Below are 26,394 nucleotides of genomic sequence, written 5' to 3' on the forward strand. Positions count from 1 at the left end.
GCAATACCCATAACTTTAGGGTTTACTTCTTTGGTTTCAGTTACAACGGTCCTGCATTTGAGTGGTTTATTTTGCACATTGTTGAAGTGTGAACAGCAGATCAGAAACCTAACACTAGAAAAGCAAATGCTGCTTCACTTGTCCTAACTTAGTGTCTCAGTTATTAGTATTTACAATGAATTGCCCAAAACACCGCAGGAAACCGAACAATTTGACTTCACAGAAGGTCAATCAGATGCTGGCATTGAGGGTTAAATGGAAAATAAGTTTCATTCATCCTTCACTACCAGCCCATCCTTCCCTTTCCTCTGCACCTCCGCAGGAGTATTATGGTACTTGTGTGCACAGAGGCATTGCAGCGAGATATTAGCCAATGTATTTACATTGGGCAAGGATGTGTTAGAGGATGCATGAAAATTGCATCTGTATGGTTCTGTGGTATCAGCACACCTGGTTTAATTTTGGGGATCAGCAATAAAATCAAAATCACTCAAGCATCGTGCCAGGAATAAGAATCTTCAGTTATGAGGACAAATTAAAGTTGGTACGAATCTCTTTGGAGGCTGACAGGAGATCTGGTAGTTTTCAAATCTGCTGGATACAGCAGATATAGAGAAGCAAGTTGTTACGATATGGAATGCACTGCATGGACACAGGTTCAATTGCGGCATTCAAGGTGTTGGATAATCATTTGGATGGAAATGCTGTGCAGAGATAGGAGGAAAAGACAGGAGATTAACAGGAGGCAATACAGCCAAAAGAGCCTCTTTCAGTGGCGTAACAATTGAGACTCTGCATGCTGAAACAAGCAGGTATTAAGCAATGCATCAGTTTATACCCTTTGGCTAAAATAACAGTATCACTGAAAATGCAGTACTTCAATCAGCATTGCATTAATGTATCAGCCTAGATTATATATACAACAGTGAGGATCAACCACATGATATTTAACTCAAAGGGTTAACTATTGAAAGCAATTTACAGGAATTTAATCCTGTACATAATCTTAGTAAAATGAAGAAAAGTTTAAAATTCTAACACTAAAACTCCATGCAATGGTGAGAGCCTGTGAGAAATGAACAGTATCTTGAAGCATGAAATGAATAAGCCTTTTGAAGTCATATAGTGACCAGCAAGTGTACTGATGTGTTTGATGTGAAATACTGTTTGGAATAAAAAAGGCAAAGAGTCCCAGACTCTGCAGTTTCACTAACAAAAAATTCTTAGAGTAAAGTATCCATGAGGTCATTCCTAAGTTAATTTTTAATTACTTTCACTTTCCCAAATTATCTCAGGGATTTTGATCAGACGAGCCAATGGGCTGAGGAGCAGCAATTTAATTTAGATAGCTGCATTTTGGAAAAGCAAATCAGAGCAGGACTTATACACTTAATGGTAAAGTCTTAGGGAGTGTTTCTAAACAAAAAGAGACCTTGGAGTGCAGGTTCATAGCTCCTTGAAAGTGGAGTTGCAAGTCAATAGGATAGTGAAGGTGGCGTTTGGTATGTTTTGCTTTATTGTTCAGAGCATTGAGTTGGGAGGTCAATGTTGCAGCTGTACAAGACATTGGTTAGGCCACTTTTGGAATATCGTGAGCATTTCCAGTCTCCCTCCTATTGGGAGAATGTTGTGAAACTTGAAAGGGTTCAGAAAAGATTTGCAAGGATGTTGCCAGGGTTGGAGGGCTTGAACTATAAGGAGAGACTGAATAAGCTGGGACTGTTTTCGCTGGAGCATCAGAGGCTGAGGGCTGACCTTGTAGAGGTTTATAAAATCATGAGGGGCATGGATAGGATAAATAGACAAAGTGTCTTCCATGGGGTGGGGAAGTCCAGAACTAGATGGAATAGGTTTAGAGTGAGAGGGGGAAAATTTAAAAGGGACCGAAGGGGCAACATTTTCACAGAGGGTGGTAAGTGTATGGAATGAGCTGCCAGAGGAAGTGGTGGTGATGGCTGGGACAATTACAACATTTAAAACGCATCTGGATGGGTACATGAATAGGAAGGGCCAATGCTGGCAAATGGGACTAGATTAGGTTAGGATATCTGGTCAGCATAGGCAGATGTACAGCTTCCCTGCTGTACATCTCTACGTCTCTAGATGGAATTATTTATGAAGTATGACGTCAAAAATATTCCACAGGTCAGCTGTCAATCATGTAACCACCATGTTAAGCACAGATTTACACCAACTTTAATGAAAACACATCTACCCTCTTTCCAGGTCTAGCTTAAGCATTTTTTTTGGAATACATCCATGGTCTGAGGTTTCTTAACAGAGGCCAGCACAGCTGAACCAACTATTCAAAATAACAACAATGAAAAAAGCTATGCCCAAGATATAATGTGCCTTTTTAAGCATTAATGCTTTAGTGAGTTCACATAATTCTTCATACATGGCGATTCAGTGGTTAGCACTGCTGCCTCACAACCCCAGGGACCTGGGTTCAATTCCCACCTCAGACGACTGTCTGTGTGGAGTTTGCATGCTCTCTCCGTGTCTGCGAGGGTTTCCTCCTGGTGCTCCGGTTTCCACCCAGAATCCAAAGATGTGCAGGTCAGGTGAATTGGCCATGCTAAATTGCCCATAGTGTTAGGTGCCTTAGTCAGGGGTAAATATAGGTTAGGGGATTGGGTCTGGGTGGGTTCCTCTCCAGAGGATTGGTGTGGACTTGTTGGGCCAAAGGGCCTGTTTCCATTCTGTAGGGAATTTAATCTAATGTAATCTAAACAATTAATTCTAGCACAGAAACAGACTAAACAGGGCAGTGTGAATTAAGCATATTTTCTTCTCAGTCTGAAATTAATTAAAAATCACAACACCAGGTTATAATCCGACAGGTTTAATTGGAAGCACACTAGCTTTCGGAGGGCCGCTCCTTCATCAGGTGGACTATAACCTGGTGTTGTACGATTTTTTAACTTTGTGCACCCCAGTCCAACACCGGTATCTCCAAATCATGATATTAATTAGCACTAATGGTGGTACTCAGCACAACTTTGGAGACTGTACAGCCACAAGTCCCACCAGCTCCAAAGGTGTGTAACAAATTTTCCAAACAGGTTTATTTGAAAACATCCAGAATTCCTTGCACTCAAATATGAGATCTTCACTAACACCACTGTGTATTCCTTCTCACTATGACAGTGCCACTGATTTCAATGGAAAGTTTGCAATTTATGACACTCCAGAGAAGTCAATAGCAACGACTGTCATTATTAGTGTAAACATTGTCTATTTGGGCTGGTGACACCAAAGTGAAGATGCTGTCACATGGAGGGAAAGTTTATAGGGTCCGATCCAGCTATCTTTCTCAGCACATCACCTAGAATCAAGGAGATGTGAAGCACACAAACAGATCCTTCAGTCCAACTCGTCCATGCCGATTAAATATCCTAAAACTAATCTAGTTCCATTTGCCAGCACTTGGCCCATAACCATCTAAACTCTTCCTTTTAAAATGTTGTAATTGTACCAGCCTCCACCACTTCCTCTGGCAGCTCATTCAATACACGCACCACCCTCTACATGAAAAAGTTGCCCGAGATCTCTTTTATATCTTTTCCCTCTAGTTCTGGACTTCCCCCAACCCAGGGAAGAGACCTTGTCTATTTACCCTATCCACACCCCTCATGATTTTATAAACTTCTAAGGTTCACCCCTCAGCCTCCAATGCTCCAGCCTACTGAACCTCTCATTGTAGCTCAAACCCTCCATCCCTGGCAACATCCTTGTAAATCTTTTCTGAACCCTTTCAAGTTTCACAACATCCTTCCAATAGGAGGGAGACCAGGAGGGAAAATTCTCCATTTCATTTGTGACTGAGCAACACCTCTCAAATCTATACAGATTAGTAACAAGGCAGAAACCATGATCCAATAAGCACATTGGTTCTGCATGTACTGCAAGTATCAAATTATTGGGTGAAGTGCAAGACTAGAGGGAATTTACCAATCAAGTTCAGCCCATTGGCCATTAGAATATAATAGCAATAGTACCCTATATCTCACAAAATGAGAGACATTTGTTGAAGGACCAAGAAAAGTCAGAGTATGTGAAAGAAATCAGTAAAGATATTCATGTTATAGTGCATTTTGCCTGACTACTTACTGCCAAAGAACTTCAAGTAACCTCTAAAACCAATTCAGTTTACATTTCAAGATAACATTTCTAAAAGGATAAGCTACTGCTGCACCCAGTATAATCTCTGCCCTAACGTACCTTGCTCAGCAATTTCAATCTCTCTGCGACCAAACTCTGCCTGCTTGATGTTCTTCACACAAAAGTCACTACTGTTCTTTGAATTAGTTTGCTGCTTGTCTCTTGGGGAGGTCTCATCATCAGAACTGTCCGTATACGATGCAGCTAAAAGGGAGAAAGGCAATGTCAGAGAGATACATATAATAAACAAAAAATGTAAATGGTCCAACAGTAAAGGAATACAAAACACAGTTGAAACAAGATATAAAGGGACCATCGTTGACTGACGCACATGCCACAAATTCCGCAGAAAAATATTGTGCATTAGAGAATTTACATGTATTATGCTCAAAACAGAGCCTTTACTAACATCTTGACCAGCCCAAACTGTGCAAAGAGTTTGGTTAAGATAATTCTCTGCCATTTTGTGGGACTGTGAAATGATGCAGAAAGAATATATCCATAATCACCTCCAAAACTAATCATTCCACTAATTCATTAAATATTTTGTCATTCTAATCCTCTCTTCTGGAGAGGTGCAACAGACTCAGGGACAGAAGCAAGGGCAATACGTGAAATGTTTTCATCCAGACCTCTCTTTTCTCGTGACAGAAATGTTTGAAAATAAATCCTGCTAACATGTAATGCATTCCATAATTAGACTGAGCTTCACAGTTTGGTTTTCACTTTGACCATCCCATCAGGGAGCTGCCAAGTGTAGCTCGGATACCTGAAACAAAAAGGACAGTAGAAGGCAGAGATAGATGATTGCACTCCTGAAAATGATCAGGACAACAGCTGTGGAAACCAGAATATCCACCCTAGGTTTTTGATCCTAGAAATGCTCAAACTTACGAACAGATGTAAAACAAAGGAACAGAATTAGATCATTTAGCTCCTCAAATACGTTCCACAATTAAATAAGATCGCGGCTGACCAGCTTGTGTTCCGAATTCAACATTCCAACCCACCCCAATAAGGATCGATTCATTGGTCAAACAAGAATCCACCTGTCTTAAAAGCATTCCATGACGCTGCTTTCACCACTGAGGCACAGCATTCCAAAGTTTCACAACCCTCAGAAAATATTTCATTTCATCTCATCTCATCTCTACACTAAAAGGTGACAATTTCTGGGCTCACCCACATATCCCACTTATCAAGGCCATTCAGGATCTTACAAAACTTCAAATCAGGTCACCAAAGTTCTAAACTCCAGTGGAAACAAACCCAGCTTATCTTCATCTGGAAACGTGCTTATTTCAGATGAGCATAAAGCCAACAAAAATGAAGACTGCTATTGAAAGAATGCACTTACTACATACTCAATTTTTATTATAAGCTATGTAAAGAGAGTTACATAAAGCTATATAAAAGACTGAATATTGTTATGCAACTATAAACTCAAAAGCCAAAATGCACAGTGGAGAAAACGAATAACAGGAAATGTTGGGGAAGAAGAAAAAAACAAGAAATTAATGAAGATAAATAAAAAAGGTGAGGCTCGATTATTACCTGAGCTGTAGCTGTCTGTGGAAGACTGAGAAATGGAACGTGATAGAGACCTCCGACCAGTCTTGGTGGGGAATCTGCTGAACTCCTGCTTTTCATCCGCAAACTGGATTTGCTGCAAACAAAGATCATATGAATGGAAAAGAACTTAATAAACACATAGGTAAGCTTTGGAACTACTTAAGGATAGGTAAGCTTAAGCGTTTGCAATAAGTATACTGAGCTGGACAGCATAGATGTGTGCAAGCAAAAAGAGATAACTCACCCACCCTTCTTCAGTTTGCAATCTTGCTAAGATTAGATGGCGGTATAAAATGCCACTTCTCCAAATAAAAAGGCAGAGAAAACAAATGAGGTACAAATTGCCTTGCATCTGGGAAATTATTTACAGGTTCTAAATAGAAATAAAACAGCTGTAGAAAGCCCCACTTTTGCCACTCCAATCAGGTTGCAGCCCAGAATATAGTGGCAATGTGCAAATACCAGTTAGTTACCAACAGGATGATAGCTATAATAGAGAAAAACAACTAAAATCACAATAAACTAAATTGTGTGAAAATAATCGCATTAATCCTGACCAATTATGATTAACTTTGATCAATGTATAATGTTTCAAAATCATCCTGCACATTCTTATTTAGTGAGATATTTAGATTCAGTACAACATGAAAATTGTCTCATGATTATGCAGATTGAGATTCTAATAAGCCTACATCTGCGAACACATCTTACAGTAAATATTTAATATGTTTTTCTGCCACACGAAATGCAGAATTATTCATAATGTATTTAAATTGCACTCATCGGAGGCATCCATATGTGCTTAATAACGACAGCCCATTTATAACATAAAAATCTCTTTACAAGTTAGTCATAGAGATGTACAGCACGGAATCAGACCCTTCAGTCCAACCTGTCCATGCCAATCAGACATCCGAAACTAATGTAGTCCCATTTGCCAGTACTTGGCCCATAACTATCTTAACCCTTCCAATTAATAAACCCATCCAGATGCCTTTTAAAATGTTGTAATTGTACCAGCCTCCACCACTTCTTCTGGCAGCTCATTCCTTACACGCACTACCCTCTACATGAAAACGTTGCCCCTTAGGTCTCTTTTATATCTTTCCCGTCACCTTAAACCTCAAGTTCAGGACTCCCCCACCCCAGGGAAAAGACTTTGTCTATTTATCTTATCCAAGCCCCTCATGGTTTTATAAACCTCTATAAAGGTTACCCCTCAGCCTCCAAAGCTACAGGGAAAACAGCTCCAGTCTGTTCAGCTTCTCCTCCAGAAGCAAAGCAAAATAAAAACTTTCTAAAGCATTGTGGAATAATCAAAAAAAAAATCTCCTTTAGTTGAATGGAATCCTAACAGACACATCACAAGCTCTGGGTTTTTAAATGTTGTTTCTCTGAGCACAATGCAATCTTCTTCCCGACCTCTCCACCCCATCACTCTCACCTTAACCTCCTTCCCACCTATTGCATTCCCAACGCCCCTCCCCCAGGTCCCTCCTCCCTACCTTTTATTTTAGCCTGCTTGGTACACCTTCCTCATTCCTGAAGAAGGGCTTATGCCCGAAACGTCGATTCTCCTGCTCCTTGGATGCTGCCTGACCTGCTGCGTTTTTCCAGCAACACAGTTTTCAGCTCTATATACACCCTTTCCCTGTGTTAGTCAAAGTTGCTTCTATTCTAGCACTAAATATGATAAAAAACAAATCTGCAAATAGCTCCACTGTAGGTCACAACAAATGACAGAAGAAACAAATGCAGAAATTTAAAGATGACACTCAAACAAACACAGGCACACTAAAGTATAAGAAACTTGCTAAATATTGGGAAACTACAATCAATTTAGTGATCCTGAGAGTCACATTGTATTAATTTCCAATAAACTGTTAAGCATGCTGAGCTTCTGCTCAACAGATCCAGATTCATACCACGTAGAGAAGACAAAAACCAAAAAAATTCAAAATATTATCACAAAGGAATCCCCACCACTATACTATTAGTTGCCATTCCAATTAGACACCTCCAAATTGTACAGAACGTGATTTCAGTTATTTCATTGTACATTTCCTTTAGTTAGTATTTTCTTTTTTTCCTGATGCAGTAATCTACAAAGTGTTACGATTCTAGCTGATATTACTGGACAAGTCAGATCCCAGACTGAAACCTGGCTTGACAGCTATTTAGTTTGATTTTGGTTTTAAGGAGGTGGTCTTTCACTGAAACACAAGCATGTAACTTTGCAAAATACGTTTTAACAATGGAAGAGAAATTTAACAACCAAATAAGAAGATAAAATAAACCAAACTAATACATTCATATAGTTTTAAACATACAGTAAAAAGACACAATCCTATTATTAATTCCAAAACACTCCTTTATAAATTCCAACAACAAAAAATCTCTTGTACCACATCCAAAAGCACTAAAGCAAACAGATCTTTTCCTCATACTTCATCAGGCTTAAGGTAACAATGGCTTCAATTCCAAGACTGGAAATGCAGTTAGCTCCAAGAAGCAGCTATCATACTGCTAAGCTTAAAATGTTCTCAGCTTCAAGTAACCTCTTCAAGGTTTTCTCCTAACACTTCTGGTTTGGAACTAACACTTTGCTCTAAAAGGTAATATAAATTTACTGCATTATTCATTTAGAGCACTGGTCTATACAACTCCTTCACAGAACTGCCCAAAACAATTTTTTTTTTTTAAATCTGCCCCTCGAAGTCAAAGGGTGATTTCCCTAAGCTTAAACAGAAACCAAGTATACAAATTTCTAACAGACCTTGAAATCTAATAGTGTGCCTTGATAGGTTGGAAAACATCCCAAGGTAAAGCAGTGCTGCCAATGTATCTCCAACACGGTCTTAAAAAGAAACCACCATGGCTACAGAAATACAGATGCATAAAAATTCATGCGTCACCAATTCAAACTTAAAATAAATGATACTAAAATATATATACAATCTCAGTTTATATCACAACATTCATTTGCCTCCAGGATCAGAACACTATTGTTTTACGTACTGGAGGTTTTTAATGCATGTTTTCCACCATCAAGAGGAGGTGTGGCTCCTATCCTTACAATAAACAGTGGAGGCTTCACTGTACTTATATTCTTGCAAGTTGAAAAATGGTCTTACTGTGGCTATATCTTACTTTGGATTCTTAAGAAAAAAAAAGATGCCCCAAACATATAGTCAAAAATACAATTGCCACATCATGGCAGCAAATCCATGGATCCAGTTTTTTTTTTAAATCTGTAAGATACCACTTGTGTTAGATTTAAGAGTGCGAATGTCATTGAGATAAGTGATCTCTTATTTCAGGAAATGGCAATTCCAGAGATTGAAAAAATGAATTACTAACACTGCATCATCAATCACAAACCAAAATGCATTTACAGACGCAATCCCAACATCATGAAATAACAGATTCAATTTTTGGATAGTCAGATAGTGGTCTCTTAAGTATTGTTAAGAGTTGCACATGTGGGCCCCGTGAAATCCCTATCGTAATAGATTCTGAAGGAACTGCCCAAGAAACTCAAGAATCTATGAGGCAGTTCATCTACATCTGAAACCCAAAGTATTCATTTCAATCAGAGATTGGGAAGAGACTGCTACAGTTACCCAAATAGTTACTCAGAAAAAGTTAGACAACTAAGTACCTAGCCAAACCCCAGCACCATCAAAACTCTTTCAGCCTTAACTCTCTATGTCAAACACTTTGCACAAATCTCCCCTGCTCCACCGCTGAACCCGATCGCCCAACCGCCCAGGATCATACCCCTTCCCCCCCCCCCCAACCTGACTTCAGTAAACACATACCTAGCCCTTTCATCATTGTGCACCCTTGCACTTTATCCTTACCAGCTTAGCAGCCATACCCTCACATTTAACTTGCATAACTACCATGCTGTGAAAATATGATGTGAAGGTCTGGGTGTTGAACTGCAAGGTCAAGGTCAAGGAAATGGCTAAGATCACAGTCGAGGCCCTGAGTTCATGTCATGCTACACATGATCCACCAAATCTTCCTTACTGTCTTGTTTTGACACCATCATCTTGATAACGTAGGTTTGCTGCACCTTAATTAGTTTGTACAGCTTTGGATTACTTGCTACTTTGGTCAGATCCTCGACATGAGACTCTTTTACCTAAGATGTTATCCCAGTCATTCGATTTGTCTCCAGTACCACCTTATTTTTAATTTTTTGTAATTATCTCTCCACCTCAATCAGATTATAGGTCATCCCTTCACTCGTTATTCAGCTGTTGACATTTTACTCACACCATCTGACACTCTTGATCACCTGCAGAGACCGATTATTCAGCTCGTCAACACTCCACTCACACCGGGCAAAAGTGAGGACTGCAGATGCTGGAGATCAGAGTCTAGATTAGAGTAGTACCGGAAAAGCACAGCAGGTCAGGCTTTGGCCTAAAACGTCGATTTTCCTGCTCCTTGGATGTTGGCTGACCTGCTGTGCTTTTCCAGCACCACTCTAATCTAGACTCCACTCACACCATTTGTACCATCTTTTGATCTCTGATTATAAAGTCTGTGCCTGGGTGCTCTCTTCACTTCATCTGATGAAGGGCAGCGTTCAGAAAGCTTGTGATTTCAAATAAACCTGTTGAACTAAAACCTGGTGTTATATGACTTTTGATCTTGCTGTCAAAACATCAGTGACTGGTTATGCTGCCAAACATTTGAGTTCAAAATAGTTTCAAAATACTACAGGTGACTGGTGTGAAAAAGGGGACATAACCCCCTGACTGTTCTCAGCTATGAGTGACCTGGCAGTACAGCTTCACATTTCTGAAGAAGCCCTGATCGGAATCTCCTGTCAGAAAAGCAGAGTTTTTTTATAAAATAACAAAGGGACAGAGGGGAAACTGCACAAGATTGAGCTGGATTTTCCATAGGCTGACAATGTACTTAAGGCATATCACTGAGCAGCAGGCAAGAACATGGAAAGAAAATTATATATAATGTCAAAGGTCAGGAGAGAGTCATTTCTGCTATGGAAATCAGCTGGTAATTGACAGACACAGAATTAAAGTGGCCAATCTAGCCTCATCTGTTTGAAGCTAACATCGGAGCTTAGCAAAATCCTAATGACTGAATGATCACTAAAAATATTAGCAGATTTCAAGAAGCTTAACAACTGCCAATTTGCACAAGGCTGTTGCTTTAGCTAAAAAGGAACTTAAATTAAAAGAAAATAGAACTGTGGATGCTGGAAAACAAAAAAATTGCTGGAAAAACTCAGCAGGTCTGGCAGCATCTGTAGAGAAGGCAGAGTTAGAGAATTGTTCTGAAAAAGGGTCACTGGACAAGAAACATTAAATTGAAATAAATTGTGTTCATTTCAGTGCTGGCATTCAGCGTACCCAAGCTGTTCTGCAAGAATGTTCTCCAAAATGAAATGCAAAATACAAGTACCAATTTTAACAGGACTGTATTTTTTGGAAAAGTAAATCTCTCCATCTAGGATATTATAAGTGGGTGAGCAGACAGGAAGAAGGATTGAAATATTTACCCTTACATCAGAGGTCTGTGTGGTCTCTGAAGATGCTCCGGCTAGCCAACACTTATGATGTATGCATACCGTACTTTCTGATTGGGGAGTGGTGGTGTTATGTGACGGCCTTTTAGTATTCATTTAGCATAAACACAAACCAGCATAATCGCCATTTGCAGACACTGGACAATTTGCCTTAAACATATGCCCATAAGTTACACAAATCGGAAAATTGCTGTTTTTATAAAGCAACAGATGATTAAATTAAAAATAAAAATGAACTACTGTTGCAACAATTTTCCACAAACTTAAAGGTTTATTTTTGCCTACCCTTAAGATGCCACAGTTTTATAGCTAGAATATAGCAAGAACGATGAGCATAATTGACGTATCACAGTTTCAGCTCAGTGAGAGAATCCAGGCATGCTAAATGATTGAAGTTGCTTTATTTACATTTGAATCTGGTTATGTTCATTACGTGCTGCTGCCTTACTTACACTGAGCCCTGCATGTGGCAAAGTCAATGTACGAATCCAGCATAAAGCTTGCCCGACCCCCCTAACTACTCACTGAACAGAGCCATCACAAAGCCTCCCTTTCATATGCACCTCAACCCTAGAGATCAGTCCTGCTATATGCTAGCATATTGAAACTTGGTATGCATTCACAAACCTTTTGCACTCTAAACTTACAGGTAATGGTCAGGCCACATCCAGCCATAAATCTTCAAATTATATTTGTCAGCATATTCTGACTACATTTGAAGCCACAGAGGATTATGGCATATGGAATTCAGAGATGATGAACGCAGGCTGAATTCTGAGTTATAACTAGCCTCATTCATAAAGCTTTAATAGCTTCTGCTGGATTCCCAAAATTAACAATTGCTCTTTTGGTAAGATGATGGTTTCTGTTGCCGTATAATGCTTACACCAAAAGGAGAGAGAACTCTCTCCCCATATCTTTGTGCTTTCCCCAGCAGAAACAGGTTTCTTTCAAAGCTCTCTGGAGCATTTAGCCAGTCACAACCAAAACAAGCCAGATGGTACACAAAACAGCAAAAGCAAACAAGATGAAAACAGAAAGTAAGGGCTTGCCAAGGTGTAAATCACAACCCCACTGCGGAAAGCTTGGAGTGTGGAGTTCAGAAACAGCAATGGCTGTTCTGGAGCTTTGACTGAGCGCTAAAGGTTGTAAGGCCCCTTGAAATTGTTATCATTGGGTCTAATATTTAAGGCCTAATTCTTGCTCCAAAAGTCCCAGTGAAAAGGTAGGATTTTGTTTATTTAAAACTGAGTTTGTGGTCTCAATGCCTAAAATGGTCGCCAGAGCCCATACGAGTGCAGATCATCCATGACATCAGTCAACCACAACAAGACATCTATTAATATAGTATTTGCACAGATGATGCCAGAATAAGACCATAAGAAACAGGAACAGCAATAGGCCATTCAGCCTTCCTCCACCATTTAGTAGGATCATGGCTGATTCAATATCCCTCACATCCGAAATCCCTCGATTCCCTTACTGATGAAGGATCTATCTCAGTCTTGAATGTACACAAGCACTCTGTCCCTATACCTCTCTGAGGTGAGGAGTTCCAAAGAGAAATTCCTTCTCATCTCAGTCCTAGACTGGCATCCCTTTATTCGGAGACCGTGGTCTGTGGCCTTGGACCGTCTCACGAGAGGACACATTCTCTCAGCATTTACTCCATCATGCCCATTAAGAACCTTCTATGTTTCAATCAGGTCACCTCTCATTCTTCCAAATTCATACATGCTTCGTTAGGTTCCCTCTGTGTTACACCTGCCCATTTGAGAATGATGCTCCAATGCACGAGCACAATGATGTCACCATTTGTAAAATGTCATTAACGATGCACACGGCATTTAAAAACCTTGCACTCTAAATAGCATTTCTTTCTTACAGTTGTCCACTCTCTGGGGATCACAACTGATATCAAGCCTCAGAAATGGGGTGAAAATATGAAAATTGGGTAAGCAGAAGGTAGATTACAGTGCCAAGATTGGGTTGGCAAAACATGTTTATTGGACAGCAATTTCACATGTACGTTGAGCTTTATATATCATTTCTTCTCACTGATCTCTGTGTCTGGCCAATGCATGAGCAGTTTGAGCTGCATTTTCACATCCTTATGTTTTATGATCAATTTATTAAATACACTTGGTGTTTAATCTGCACTTTCCCATATAGTCAAATACAGGGCTGCTCAAAAAGAAGTGTTACTTTTAAATATTACAAGGCAACACAAGCAAACAAGTGGCATTAGCTGTAATAATAAAAGCTATGACTGTACTATGTGTACAGATGTGATGAGGGTATCTGCCATCAGAGATCTGTCAGCTGACAATTCTAATTCCCTTTTCAAACTATGCTATTTTCCAGGGAGAGTACAGCTCAGCATGTATAAGCACCACTGAACAGAATTTTAATATTTTCACTATTATCCCAAAAGGATAATCAGCTGTTTTAATCTTTAAACCATTTAAATAAAAGTCTGGAGCCCACCTGCGTGCATTTTAAATTAAAAGGTAAGCTTTACTTCATAAAGCCCTTGTTTAATCAAAAGAAAGATGTAAAAGCCATGTTCAATCAACAAAGTTTGAAGTATTACTGATTATTTTACAACCAGTTAAGAATGTAGATCCACTCCAAGATTTTAAGCTTAGAAGGGACAATAACATAGAAGCTCTGTTTTTACACATGCTGAATTTGGGTTCCTGACCCAAGTACCTCAAATAATCATGCAACAATTGTTCATGTTGTTGCCCCATCAGCTTAAATTCAGGTTTCTTAATACACTTAGTTCAACATCAATCCAAGTCAAAATCAAACCAAAAACAATTAAGTTTATTTTAAAAGTTCCATGGATTAGAGCTTTGAATCGGTGATATCTTTTGACTAAGTTGTTGACAGAAATTTGAGAAGTCATTTGCTTGACATGTTTATTGGAAACCATACATTTCAGATCCAAATGTAATATTCCATCATAAACTTATTTATGACTGTACCCTGTAACTTTATGTGCAGACAAGATACTAATATAGTAAGAGATGGTGGTACACAACTAAAATGCATAAACTGCAGCATTGTGAATTATTGCAAGCCAGATTGTCAACTGTAGTTCAAGATCACAGTCACACCAACATTAAAAGTATTTAGCTAAAGGTAACAAAGAGGGAGGCAGTACTGTAGTGTAATGTCACTGGGCTGGTAATCCAGAGGCCCGACTAATGCTCTGAGTCACTGGTGAGAACATCTCTCAGATATGTGTATGATATCCTGTCAAAGGCTTTCTCCTGGTCCAGGCTGATGAGGCAAGTGTCCAACCCTCTGTCCTGCACGTAGGCGATCATATCCCTGATGAGTGCGAGACTCTCAGCGATCTTCCTGCCCGGTACAGCACAGGTTTGGTCAGGGTGAATCACCGACCCCAGAGCAGATCTGACCCGGCTGTCGATAACCTTTGACAAAATTTTGTAATCCACATTCAATAGTGAGATCGGTCTCCAATTTCTGATTTCCTCCCTCTTCCCCATTCCGCTTGTAGATGAGGGTGATGATGCCTTTCCTCATAGATTCACTCATGGTACCTCCCCGAAGCATACTGACATACACCTCCAGCAGGTCCTGGCCAATCAAGTCCCACAGAGCGGAATAAAGCTCGACTGGTAAGCCGTCGCTTCCGGGAGTTTTATTCTTTTCAAAAGGACTCAAGGGCCTTGGTCAGCTCGTCCAGAGATAGCGGCTGGTCCTGCCTCTCCCGGGAATCTGCAATTGGATCAGACCGCTCTACACCAACATTGTCAGTGCAGGCTCAAATCAATGGATGGGAATCAGATAGCTTCCCAGTCAGATCTGGAGTCAGGCAGGGCTGCCCTCTCTCTCCTGCCTGGTTTTTGTGCTGCATAGAGCCATTTGCCAAGTCCATCAGGAAGGATGCGATCCTGAGAGGGGTGACTATTCGGGGCCTACAAGTTAAGGCCTCCCTGTACATGGATGACGTCGCTGTTTTCTGTTCAGATCCGCTGTCTGTGCACAGACTCATGTGCAAATGTGACCAGTTCGAACGGGCCTCGGGGGCCAAGGTAAACTGAGGCAAGAGCGAGGCCATGCTCTTCGGGAAGTGGGCCAACCAATCCTCGATCCCCTTCACCGTCAGGACCGACCACCTGAAGGTGCTGGGTATTTGGTTCAGAGGGGCTGGGGCGTGTGCCAAGTCTTGGGAGGAGCGGATCAGACAGATGAGACAGAAACTAGGTAGATGGGAGCAACAGTCACTCTCCATCGCCAGGAAAAACCTGATCATCAGGTGTGAGGTACTCTCAGTATTGTTATATGTGGCACAGGTCTGGCCTATCCCCAGAACCTGTGCCGTCGCAGTCACCCGGGCCATCTTCCACTTCATGTGGAGATCAAAGATGGACCGGGTCCGAAGAGACACAATGTACAAAGACCTGGGCAATGGGGGAAAAAACACGCCCAATGCCACTCTCACCCTGATGACCACCTTTGTGTGTGGCTGCATCAAGCTGTGCATGGATCCCCGGTACGCAAACACCAAGTGTCACTACATACTGAGGTTCTACCTGTCCCCGGTGTTGCGAAGGATGGGCCTGGCCTCGCAAACAGGATGAACTTGTTACATATTTTCTCACAAGCTGCCTGAATACTCTACATAGAAATCGTGCTACAACTCCCCCAAAAACCAAAGACTTTGGAACCAAAATGCTCAAGGATTTTCAGGGTGTTTGAAATAAGACAGTAAGACATAGGAGTAGAAATTAGGCCATTAAACCCATCATACCGGTTCCACCATTCAATCATGGCTGATAAGTTTCTCAGCCCCATTCTCCTGCTTTCTCCCCATAATCCCTGATCCCCTTGATACTCAAGAATCTATCTATCAATGATCTGGCATCCACAGCCTTCTGTGACAGTGAATTCCATAGATTCACCACTTTCTGGATGACCAAGTTGCTCCTTATCTATGTTCTAAAGGGTCTTCTCTTTATTCGAAGGCTGTGCCCTTAGGTCCTAATCTCTCCTACCAATGGAATCATCTTCCCCAACATATACTCTATCCAAGCCATCCAATATTCTGTATGTTTCAATTAGATCCCCCCTCATCCTTCTAAACTCCATCGAGTATAGACCCAGAGTCCTCAAACGTTCCTCACATAGAACATTGGTCCCAGGAATGTGTTCTTTTAGTGAATAACTCATGAAATAAAAATGGCCTAGAGGTATTATCGGTAGATTACTAATACAGAGACCCAGGAAACATTCTGAGGATTGGGGGTTGAATCCTACCATGGTAGATGATGGAATTTGAATTTAACTTTAAAAAATCTGAACTTAAGTCAAGCAACCATGAAAATGTAGTCGATTGTTTGAAAAACCCATCTAGTTTCCTAATGCCTCTTAAGGTAAAATCTGTCATTCTTTACTGGTCTGGATTACATATGATTCTAGATCCATAGTAATGTGGTTGACACTCAACTGCCATCTGGGTAATTAAATGACAATTAGGGGTAATTAGGTTCTAAGGCTAACCAGAGACATCCACATCCTGTAAATGAATTAAAAAATAGAAATCCCAACCTCTCAAAAGTCAGTCATAAACACCAGACAATCATGATACTTCCTGCTCCACAGCTTTACAAGGAAAAAAAGGGAGTGTTCAAAACATGCACGCAAGGTAAAGTCAATGTTGTGTGCGTAAAGAAAAAAAACTTGTTCACTGTAAAAGTTGAATCCGTTGACTGAAACTATGGCCCAACCCAGTTGCCATTTCTGACTTTTAAATTTCTTTCCCAGGAAAAAGACTCCAGCAACTCCTCGGTGTATGTTTCCTGACTAAGTACATTTTTTTATAAAACGTTAGAAAACTGATGTTATATAAGCAACCAATGCTATAATCGCAAAAGTATGACCTCATGGCTATTCACAGTCCACCCATCCGGTGTTCCTATGTAGGAAATGGCACACACGTACCAGGTTTCACAGTGCTAAACACCAGACAGGAAGAATTACTTTCCTACTCGTCACTATTTTACACAACTGTATATACAGTCTCTCAAAAGATTAAAGATTACACTTCCTCCTTCTCCAGGTCTTCATTGTGTAGTCATCCACCATTAGGAGATCAAGCTGTACTGAACATCCAACCAAATGGAATTGCTATGTGCTTCTGACATGGGGCTGTATAATTGATGGACAGGCATTTAGAAGAGTTTAATTTGTTTGATTTTAGGAATTAGAAATTAACATTGACATCTCATCACTGGAATGCTCTTACTACATCAGAAATGTACTTAAATCAGTTGTTCCCTGAGAAATGCCCCTCACAGGCTCGGTGGGAAAGCTGAATCAGAACGTTTGTAAACCTGACATCATGTTTGACCAAAGATGAATTTCCAACCACATATGCATCGTAAAAACCACACACTTCCACCTCTGTAAATCATGAGGCTTAATCACTGCCTCTGCTCATTGAAAGCCGAAACTCTTACCCATGCCTTTGTTATCTCTACTAAACTTTAGCATGTCAATGAACCCTGACTTAAGCTTCCACATTGTATAGACTTAAGCTCATTCAAAACTCTATTGTTCACATCCCAAATCACACTATGTCCTGCTCGGCCATCATCTTGCGCTGGCTGACGAGTTTTTTAAAAAATTCTCAACCATGTTTACAAATCTTCCCATGGCTTTGCTAGTCCATACTTTTGTAACCTAAACTTTTGCAGCCCTGCAATCCTTCATCCGCCCTTTATCAGCATTTAGCACATCTTGAGTTCAGCTGATGTGGAGAGCACATGAATTAAAGAAATGGCCTATCAGCCACTGTTACGTATCAAATAAATCAAGCTGAGGCACGTAGCATCAACGGATCATTCAACCTTGGGGGCAATCACAAGTGAACTCCGTACATTCTTCAACTGGCATTTGCATGCAAGCACACTTAAGAACAGCATTGAAAATTTAAAAACAGCAATTCACCATTCAATATGATCATGGCTAATCCTACATGTCAACATTATACTCCTGCTTTCACTCCATTCCACTTGATGCCTTGAAGATCTGGACAGTTGACAGATGGGGCATAAAACTGGTCTTACACAGAAAACTGTGGACTAAAGCACCACAATGACTAGCCAAGCAATACAGCCTTGGGAGTGAACATGGGATCTTTCCAATCTGGATACATCAATGCGACACTGATTATCACTGTACATCTAAACTATTTGACGAACAAAATTAAACATTTTATCTAAAAGCATGCATGATGTTGAAGAAAGCATATATTAAATTAAAACAATTAAAAATGATGGGACATTTTCTCCAAAATCAACTGGGACTTTTTATTAAAAACACTAAGCAGTTCATCAGTTGTACATATCTGGAATCATACAGATTCAAAATGAACCTCTCTGATGGGTTTGCAAGTCAAAAAAGGGAGGTAGCTTAAATTGACAAGACACTTTAAAAAAGCAAAAAACAAAAACTGTGGAAGCTGAAAATCAAACAAACAAATTCCTGGAGAAACTCAGGTCTAGCAGCATCTGTGGACAGAAAGCAGAGTCAACATTTCAGGGCCAGTGACCCTTCTCCACTGGTCCCAAAACATTGACTTTGCTTTCTCTCCGCAAATGTTGTTTGTTGAGTTTCTCTCGCAATTCTGTCTTTGGTATAAATAGACAAGAATCTACTTAAGAGCCTCAAAACATTTAGTGCTTATTGAAAAATAAGAAACAAAAATTTAAAAAATGTACCTTGCTCTTCTGAGACATTCTTCCTTTTGTATTCTGGAGAATAATTCCCCAAGCGTACTTTTTTGTAATTTTGTGTTTCACAGCCAACTCATTTCCGAAGGATTGAATTTGGTTTAACCCCCACCCACAGCTTTAAGTAAACTTCACTGTTAAACAGATTTAGTCACCTGATCTAATTTCCTATAACCTTCCAGAGGCGTTCACAAAACTCTTTTCATATTAACTGATTGCGAAATTTGATATTTAAAATTCTTCAGCACTCACATTTATTTATGGCCTATGACAAAGCAAAGGTTCTGTTCTTAATGTATCAATTAAACAATTAGCAATGCTTTTATTAGGTATCACCCATGCTTGCAAATCAAAAATATTTATAAGGGCAAGGGCATTCAGCTGCCTTAGCTATCAGCCAGAGGCTAAACTTTCTATCCAAAATCAATACCAACATCACACATTTGTGTCTATTAAAGGGCAATGTCTGACCAAAACATCTTCAACAAGTGCATCAAATGTGTCATCATAACCAAAACGTTGACAAAACACTGAATGACTTTCTGTTCTTTCCTCTATCTTAACAAATACTTCTCCTCTCCTTTAATTGTAATGCAGTGGTTAATACAATGGAAAGTAAGGCATTCCATGGCATTCACAAGTGTTCAGAGCAAACAGTTCAAATACATCTTACTCAAATACTTTAACGTATCTGAGCCAACCAAAACCTTTGAGGGTCAATTCTTTTTTTTTTTAAATCCATACAAGTCAGACTTGAATTCAAGGCACGTTCATCGTACACCTCCTGGCAGATGGATTGAAGTGAGTGTAAAAACAATGAAGAACTAAATCTTCTATGTAACTTAAAAAAAGAAATTGCCAATTTCTGCACAATTTGCATTAATCGTATTGTGACCCCTTTTCAATTCTACCCTTTTATTCTCACTACTGCTGTTGCAGCAGTCTGCAGCTAAGGGCAATTAACTGATTCTGTTCCTCAGGAGAACGAAGGGCAATTAAATGATTTTTTTAAAACTGAGGAATGGAATCATGAGAAGGTAACTGTACTTAAAAGGGGTCCAAGTCCTCATTTTAATGACCGCTTTATTTCAGTTAACCACACTACGTAGAAGTCTCACCCCACTGCTTACTAGCTGCCCCCCCCTTCTCAGGGCCCTTCTCAGGATGGTAGCCCATGACCAGGGGTGTTCTGCAAGGATCAGAGTTGGGACAACTTTTCTTCTCGCTATAAATTAACAATCTAGATGAAGGAACGGAGGGCATTCTGGTAGGTTTGGAGATGATACAAAGATAGGTATAGGGACAGGTAGCATTGAGGAGGAGGGGAGTCTGCAGAAGGATTTGAACAGGTTAGGCAAGTGGGCAAAGTCGTCGCAGATGGAGTACAATGTGGGAAAGTAAGGAGGTCATGCACTTTGGTAAGAGGAATACAGACATGGACTATTTTCTACACGGGGAGCAAATTCAGAAATCTGAAATGTAAAGAGACTTGGAACTTTAGTCCAGGATTCTCTTAAGGTAAACTTGCAAGTTGAGTCAGTAGTGAGGAAGGCAAATGCAATGATGGTATTTATTTTGAGAGGACTGGAGTATAAAAGCAGAGATGTACTTCTGAAGCTATGCAAGGCTCTGATCAAGCCACATTTAGAGTATTGTGCAGAGATTTGGGGCCCATATCTCAGGATGGATGTACTGACCCTGGAGCGTGTTCAGAGGAGGTTCATGAGAATGGTCCCAGGAATGTGAGGAACTTTTGAGGATTGAGTTTATACTCAATGGAGTTTAGAAGGATAAGGGAGGCAGAATCTAGTTGAAACATACTAATGAATTGCCCGGACAGAGTAGATGTTGGGAAGATGTTTCTATTGGTAGGAGAGACTAAGACCTGAGGGCATAGTCTTAGAATAAAGGGAAGACCCGTTTAGAATGGAGATAAGAAAAAACCTCTTCAGCCAGAGGGTGTTGAATCTATGGAATTAAGTGCTATAGAAGGCTGTGGAGGCCATGTCATTGAGTATATTTAAGACTGAGATCGATAGGTTCTTGAGTATCAAGGGGATCAAGGGTTATGGGGAGATAGAGGGAGAACAAGGTTAAGAAACTTATCAGAACTGAAAATGTGTTGCTGGAAAAGCGCAGGTCAGGCAGCATCAAAGGAGCAGGAGAATCGACGTTTCGGGCATGAGCCCTTCTTCAGGAATGAGGAAAGTGTGTCCAGCAGGCTAAGATAAAAGGTAGGGAGGAGGGACTTGGGGGAGGGGTTCAAGGAAGGCATCGTTGCAAGAGGATTCGCAGTAGGTTAAAGGGTTATAGAGAGTGGGCAGGAAAGTGGAGTTGAGACCGAGATGAGATCAACCCTGATCATATTAAATGTCACAGCAGGCTCAAGGGGCTGAATGGCTTACATCTGCTCCGAGCTTTTACGTTCCTATGTTCTCCAGCTCCTGTTTCGTATGTTTTTATTCTTACAAACAGTGGGAGCATAATATAGCGACTTCCATGCCAGGAGTATACATCTGGTATAGGAACTTGTGGGCAGAGATTGCTACATGTTTAACACTCGCAAAACAGGCACAGTGAGTTCTCCCAAAGAATGAGATATTTCAATGATTTCAAATTTGGCAGCATAAGAAAAAGTCACTTATTAATTTAAGCCATTTGCGAAAAAAGCTTGAATGTTGTAACGTTGGTCCTTTTGACTTTGGCTCCCTACCAAGCCAGGGGGGAGAGGAAAGTACTCTTGATTGACACTGATGCCACATTGTACTTCCATGGTCATTTCAACGGTGCAGTCAAAGCTGAACATATGAACTAAAAGCACTAATTGAACATATTATTACAACATGGACCCAATTCCATTCTGGGAAGCGTGCTTTTGTTGACCTGTTAGTGAAATAGCACAATATCCAAGGGCAAAGGATTAAGAACAGAATCCTTCCTAACCTGCAATCTTCTTCCTGACCTCTCCGCCCCCACCCCACTCCGGCCTATCACCCTCACCTTATCACCCTCATCATAACCTTCTTCCACCTATTGCATTTCCAACACCCCTCCCCCAAGTCCCTCCTCCCTACCTTTTATCTTAGCCTGCTGGACACACTTTCCTCATTCCTGAAGAAGGGCTCATGCCCGAAACGTCGATTCTCCTGTTCCTTGGATGCTGCCTGACCTGCTGCGCTTTTCCAGCAACACATTTTCAGCTCTACATTTATTTTCAAGCAGAGATTTACAGTAATCCGAGAATCCACAGCAAACGATGGAACAAAATGAGGACATATGTGGGCACAATATGGACAATATGCAGATGGTAGTTTGAGGATAACTATTCCATCAAAATAGATGCTAACCCTGAATCACCTTTTGAAAAAGGGTATACCACTTTCTTAAAAGAGTGTTCCACTTCTGGGGGAAAAAAAAAACCCTTTTAGACTACTTCCTTTCCAGAAGGCAAAAAAACTCAAATCACATCAAGATTACAAAGTTATGAAACTGACAACCACATAAGGTCAATAGTGTGTGTAGACTCTCCTCTTTTTGGCTCCACCTGCTTCAGTGAGAAGTTGCCATCACCATGAATGAATCCCAAAAGTGCTTACAGACATATTAAACTTTTAATTACTACACATGACTTTTTTTTAATAAATAAAAGGATATGCAAGCAAAAAGGACTGTGGATGCATATGCAGTGGCTGCTGGAGGGAGAGGGGCAGAGAGAGAGCGAGAACGAAAATGAAAGGGGACTTAAGACAGAAAGAAAGAAAGACAGAGATCCTGAATATAATATATTCCTATATATGGTGATGAAACGTCTGAAAACGAACCTTCAAGCTCAGCAAGCAAACTTACATCCAGAACTTCCACCTGAGCTACAAATCTTCTCAAAACTCACTAATATATTCCTCTGCTGACAAGTCAAGGAAGTTTGAAAGGAGATATCATCTAGAAACCGAATTGTAATCTCCTAGTTCTCAAACTGCAAACATGATGGGAGAAGAGTCGGATTTTGCATCTTCCCCTTTCAATGATACACAGGGGTTAAAAGCCAGTCAACTCCAGTATGTTAAGCAGAAGTGGACGGAGGTACGCCTGTGCATGAGTATGCTGTTGAGGTTACAGGTGAAGAACCACCCATTAGTCACACTGGAAGTAGGGGAGTTTCTCGCTCAGTGCTAGACACCAGTCGAAGGAAACAGGACAAAAGAACCGTCTTCTCTGACCACTGCTAGCCAATCATTAAAAGCAAACACAACAAAAGGATAAGGATGGAGGAGCGGCGCTCCGAAAGCTAGTGCTTCCAATTAAACCTGTTGGACTATAACCTGGTGTTGTGTGATTTTTAACTTTGTACACCCCAGTCCAACACCGGCATCTCCAGATCATGACGACAAAAGGATTTCAATTAGCCTGCAAAACCAATAATCCCAAAATCCACTGTATAACTATCAAAGTTGCACTATCTACTCTTCATTAGCAACTAAAGACTGACATCTTAACTTCTACTTGTCTTTGCATTCAGTCTCATTTCTCATCTCTGTTGCATTTTTTTAAACTCACATTTAATAATTAATAAACTGCCTCTTTTGCTAAAATAAAATCTGGCTAAACTGGTTCCTTTTAAAACATGAATTCATTTGGTCTTGTAAAAAGATATTCACAAGGGAGTGATTCTTCATGTACAAACCTTGCTGCAGCCCACCAATAGGACAGATGATAAATTAGGGAACTGCACTTGGGGTCTGGTCATAACAGTAAATTAGGGAAAGTAAATAAAGTTTGCTTTTATTGAAAAAAAGAATCTGAAGACCATTTTTTTGTGGAATAGTGCAAGCTATTCGATTAGTGTTGTAAATTAAATTTAAGATCTGGAGGAAGGTGAAAGAGTGAAAATGGACTAAGTAATAATTGAACAATAGAAACTAGCACTGAAAAATAGGTCCTTCAAAACAAAATTGGTTTATCAGAATCCATGGTGGCGACTTAATGAGCAACCATGTCAGTCAGAGGCCTAAGTGCTATTGTGTAACATTTCCTCCACCCAATGGCTCAATATTTTGTAAGATAACAACATGAGCAAAGTCTGAATGAGTGAGTCAGCACTTTCATTACAGGGAGAACACAAATATGAATCATTTCCTGTTCTTATTTCTATCAGCAAGGAAAATAATAAGGTTCCACAATGCAATTAAATTTCGATGCCAATTATCTCACTCCTACTATTTTAAAAAAATAACATTCAGATGAGTCATGTTCACAACTCAAAACTAGACTCCCATTTGAGGGGCCCAGTATCAACAGCTGTACCAGACTGGTCAGGCTTGTAATTTGTAGCAAACAAATTTCTGCCTTGCCTGAACAGAGCACCATTTCCCAAACTTCTCCAAATCAGGCTATTGACTATACCAAATTTGTGCTCTGCAGCCAAGGTTTGAATTTTTCACCCATCCTGTTCAATATACGAGCTTATGCTTTGTCTGTGTTAGATGACAGATTCACATGGATTACTAGAAAAATTATACACAGGATTAATCACTTTGCTGAGAATGTTCATCTACAATATACAGAAAATGTCAAGTCAGATGACTTTCAACTAATACCCAAAACAGTGGCATTTGAAGAAACAAAACAAAATTTCCATACATTAATCTTGACTGACTGAGGCAGCATTAAAATGGTACCTGCTTCACTAGATGAAAGAAGCAATTAATTCCAGTTATCAAGGAAGGTAAAAATCCTCAGTGCCAGACGTTGGTCAATTATTTAACACTAATCAGAGAATGCAACTTTTTGTAAGTAGTTTTTAATCTAACATAATTAGATATTTACTGCCTTTTGTTTCAGAAATAAATAGAGACTTGGATATTTATGTGGGAAGCCCATTTGAAGTCCAGGATATACTAGAGTATAAGACAGCATATATTCAGTGCTTTTGATAAGAGAATCAAGTAGAAGCTGCAAAAAGAATAATCAGAGGATGCCTCAGTTTCACCTATCATAAACAAATATTGGACAGAAAAATATAAAATCCAAATTTTAGGAGGTACAGTTAGAGGACTGATCAGAAAAAAATTTATTATAAAAGCCCTCTTGTAAAATCAGTGACTAAATTAAGCATAGCGATGCTTATCTCGCCCACAGCATTTAGTGTTCAACAGTTTTTAAAGCAGGTAACCTTTAGTCTTCTCTGCTCCAATGCAAACACGAGCTTCTGTATTCTCTCCTCATCATGTGGTACCTAATCCTAGCTGTTGATATAGTTGTGTCAATGCAATTCCTCAAAAAACTGGATTTTTCTTTGCCCACAATTTGCAGAACAGAAATTGCACATCATTCTTCAAATGCATCCATACTTACATTCTGTGCAAACTCAAACAAATCCTGTGCTCTTCTCTTGCTGTACAACTCAACGAGTCTAATTTGCTTTCTTTTACTGATGCTGCATGTTGTACTGATTGCTGAATCAATCTATCCCACCAGCTCTTTTAAATCCTTCTTCTAGATCAGTGGGTGGCACGGTGGCACAGTGGTTAGCACTGCTGCCTCACAGCGCCAGAGATCTGGGTTCAATTCCCGACTCAGGCGACTTCACAGTTTGCATATTCTCCCCGTGTCTGCGTGGGTTTCCTCCGGGTACTCCGGTTTCCTCCCACAGTCCAAAGATGTGCACGTCTGGTGAATTGGCCATGCTAAATTGCCTGTAGTGTTAGGTAAAGAGGGGAATGGGGGGGTTACGCTTCGGAGGGTCGGTGTGCACTTGTTGGGCCGAAGGGCCTGTTTCCACACTGTAAGTAATCTAATCTAATCTAATCCTGTTTATTACTCTTTCACATTATATAACACCTTCCATTTATCTGTAGATTTCCCCAAGTCTATCCAGATTCTTTTACATTTGAACAAACAGACAAAGTTAGTTAATCTGCTATCAATACAAAACAAAGAAACAAAGCTTCAATGAATCAATGAGAAGTGGACAGAGGTCACACATGAGACAAAGAATAGTGCAAGTTGTCCTTACATTAAATTTTGCAAAGATACTACTTGCCCAAACTTGTCAGCTTCTGATGCTCTTAGAGAGTCTCCTGTCATCATTTTTTTTTTATCTCCCCCATCAATAGTGACATTTAAAAGTAAAAGATATAAGCCTTTGTGATTACGTTGACCAGGCTTATGCGGAAAGTCAGGAGGCATGGGATAGAGGGAAATTTGGCCAATTGGATAGAATACTGGCTAACCGGTCGAAGTCAGAGTGTGGTGGTAGATGGTAAATATTCTACCTGGAGTCCAGTTACAAGTGGAGTTCCACAGGGATCAGTTCTGGGTCCTCTG

General features: G+C 40.2%; 1 protein-coding gene across 2 annotated transcripts in view; it reads right to left on the reverse strand.

Annotated features, from left to right (window-relative positions):
• LOC122563087 (S-adenosylhomocysteine hydrolase-like protein 1) overlaps nucleotides 1-26,394 on the reverse strand; it is an 89,187-nt gene that overhangs the window by 30,913 nt on the left and 31,880 nt on the right. The window contains exons 1-3 of one of the 2 annotated variants that reach the window (XM_043716501.1): nucleotides 19,060-19,135; nucleotides 5,719-5,830; nucleotides 4,225-4,368 (exon numbers count right to left, since the gene is read on the reverse strand). In XM_043716501.1, the coding sequence (XP_043572436.1) occupies nucleotides 4,225-4,368; nucleotides 5,719-5,830; nucleotides 19,060-19,077 (274 nt within the window). In that variant the 5' untranslated portion in view covers nucleotides 19,078-19,135. Of the gene's footprint in view, nucleotides 1-4,224; nucleotides 4,369-5,718; nucleotides 5,831-19,059; nucleotides 19,136-26,394 lie in introns of those variants that run through there. The other variant, XM_043716500.1, reaches the window with a different exon arrangement.

This window comes from Chiloscyllium plagiosum, chromosome 26 (genome assembly GCF_004010195.1).
Source record: "Chiloscyllium plagiosum isolate BGI_BamShark_2017 chromosome 26, ASM401019v2, whole genome shotgun sequence".
In the NCBI taxonomy this organism is placed as follows: domain Eukaryota; kingdom Metazoa; phylum Chordata; class Chondrichthyes; order Orectolobiformes; family Hemiscylliidae; genus Chiloscyllium; species Chiloscyllium plagiosum.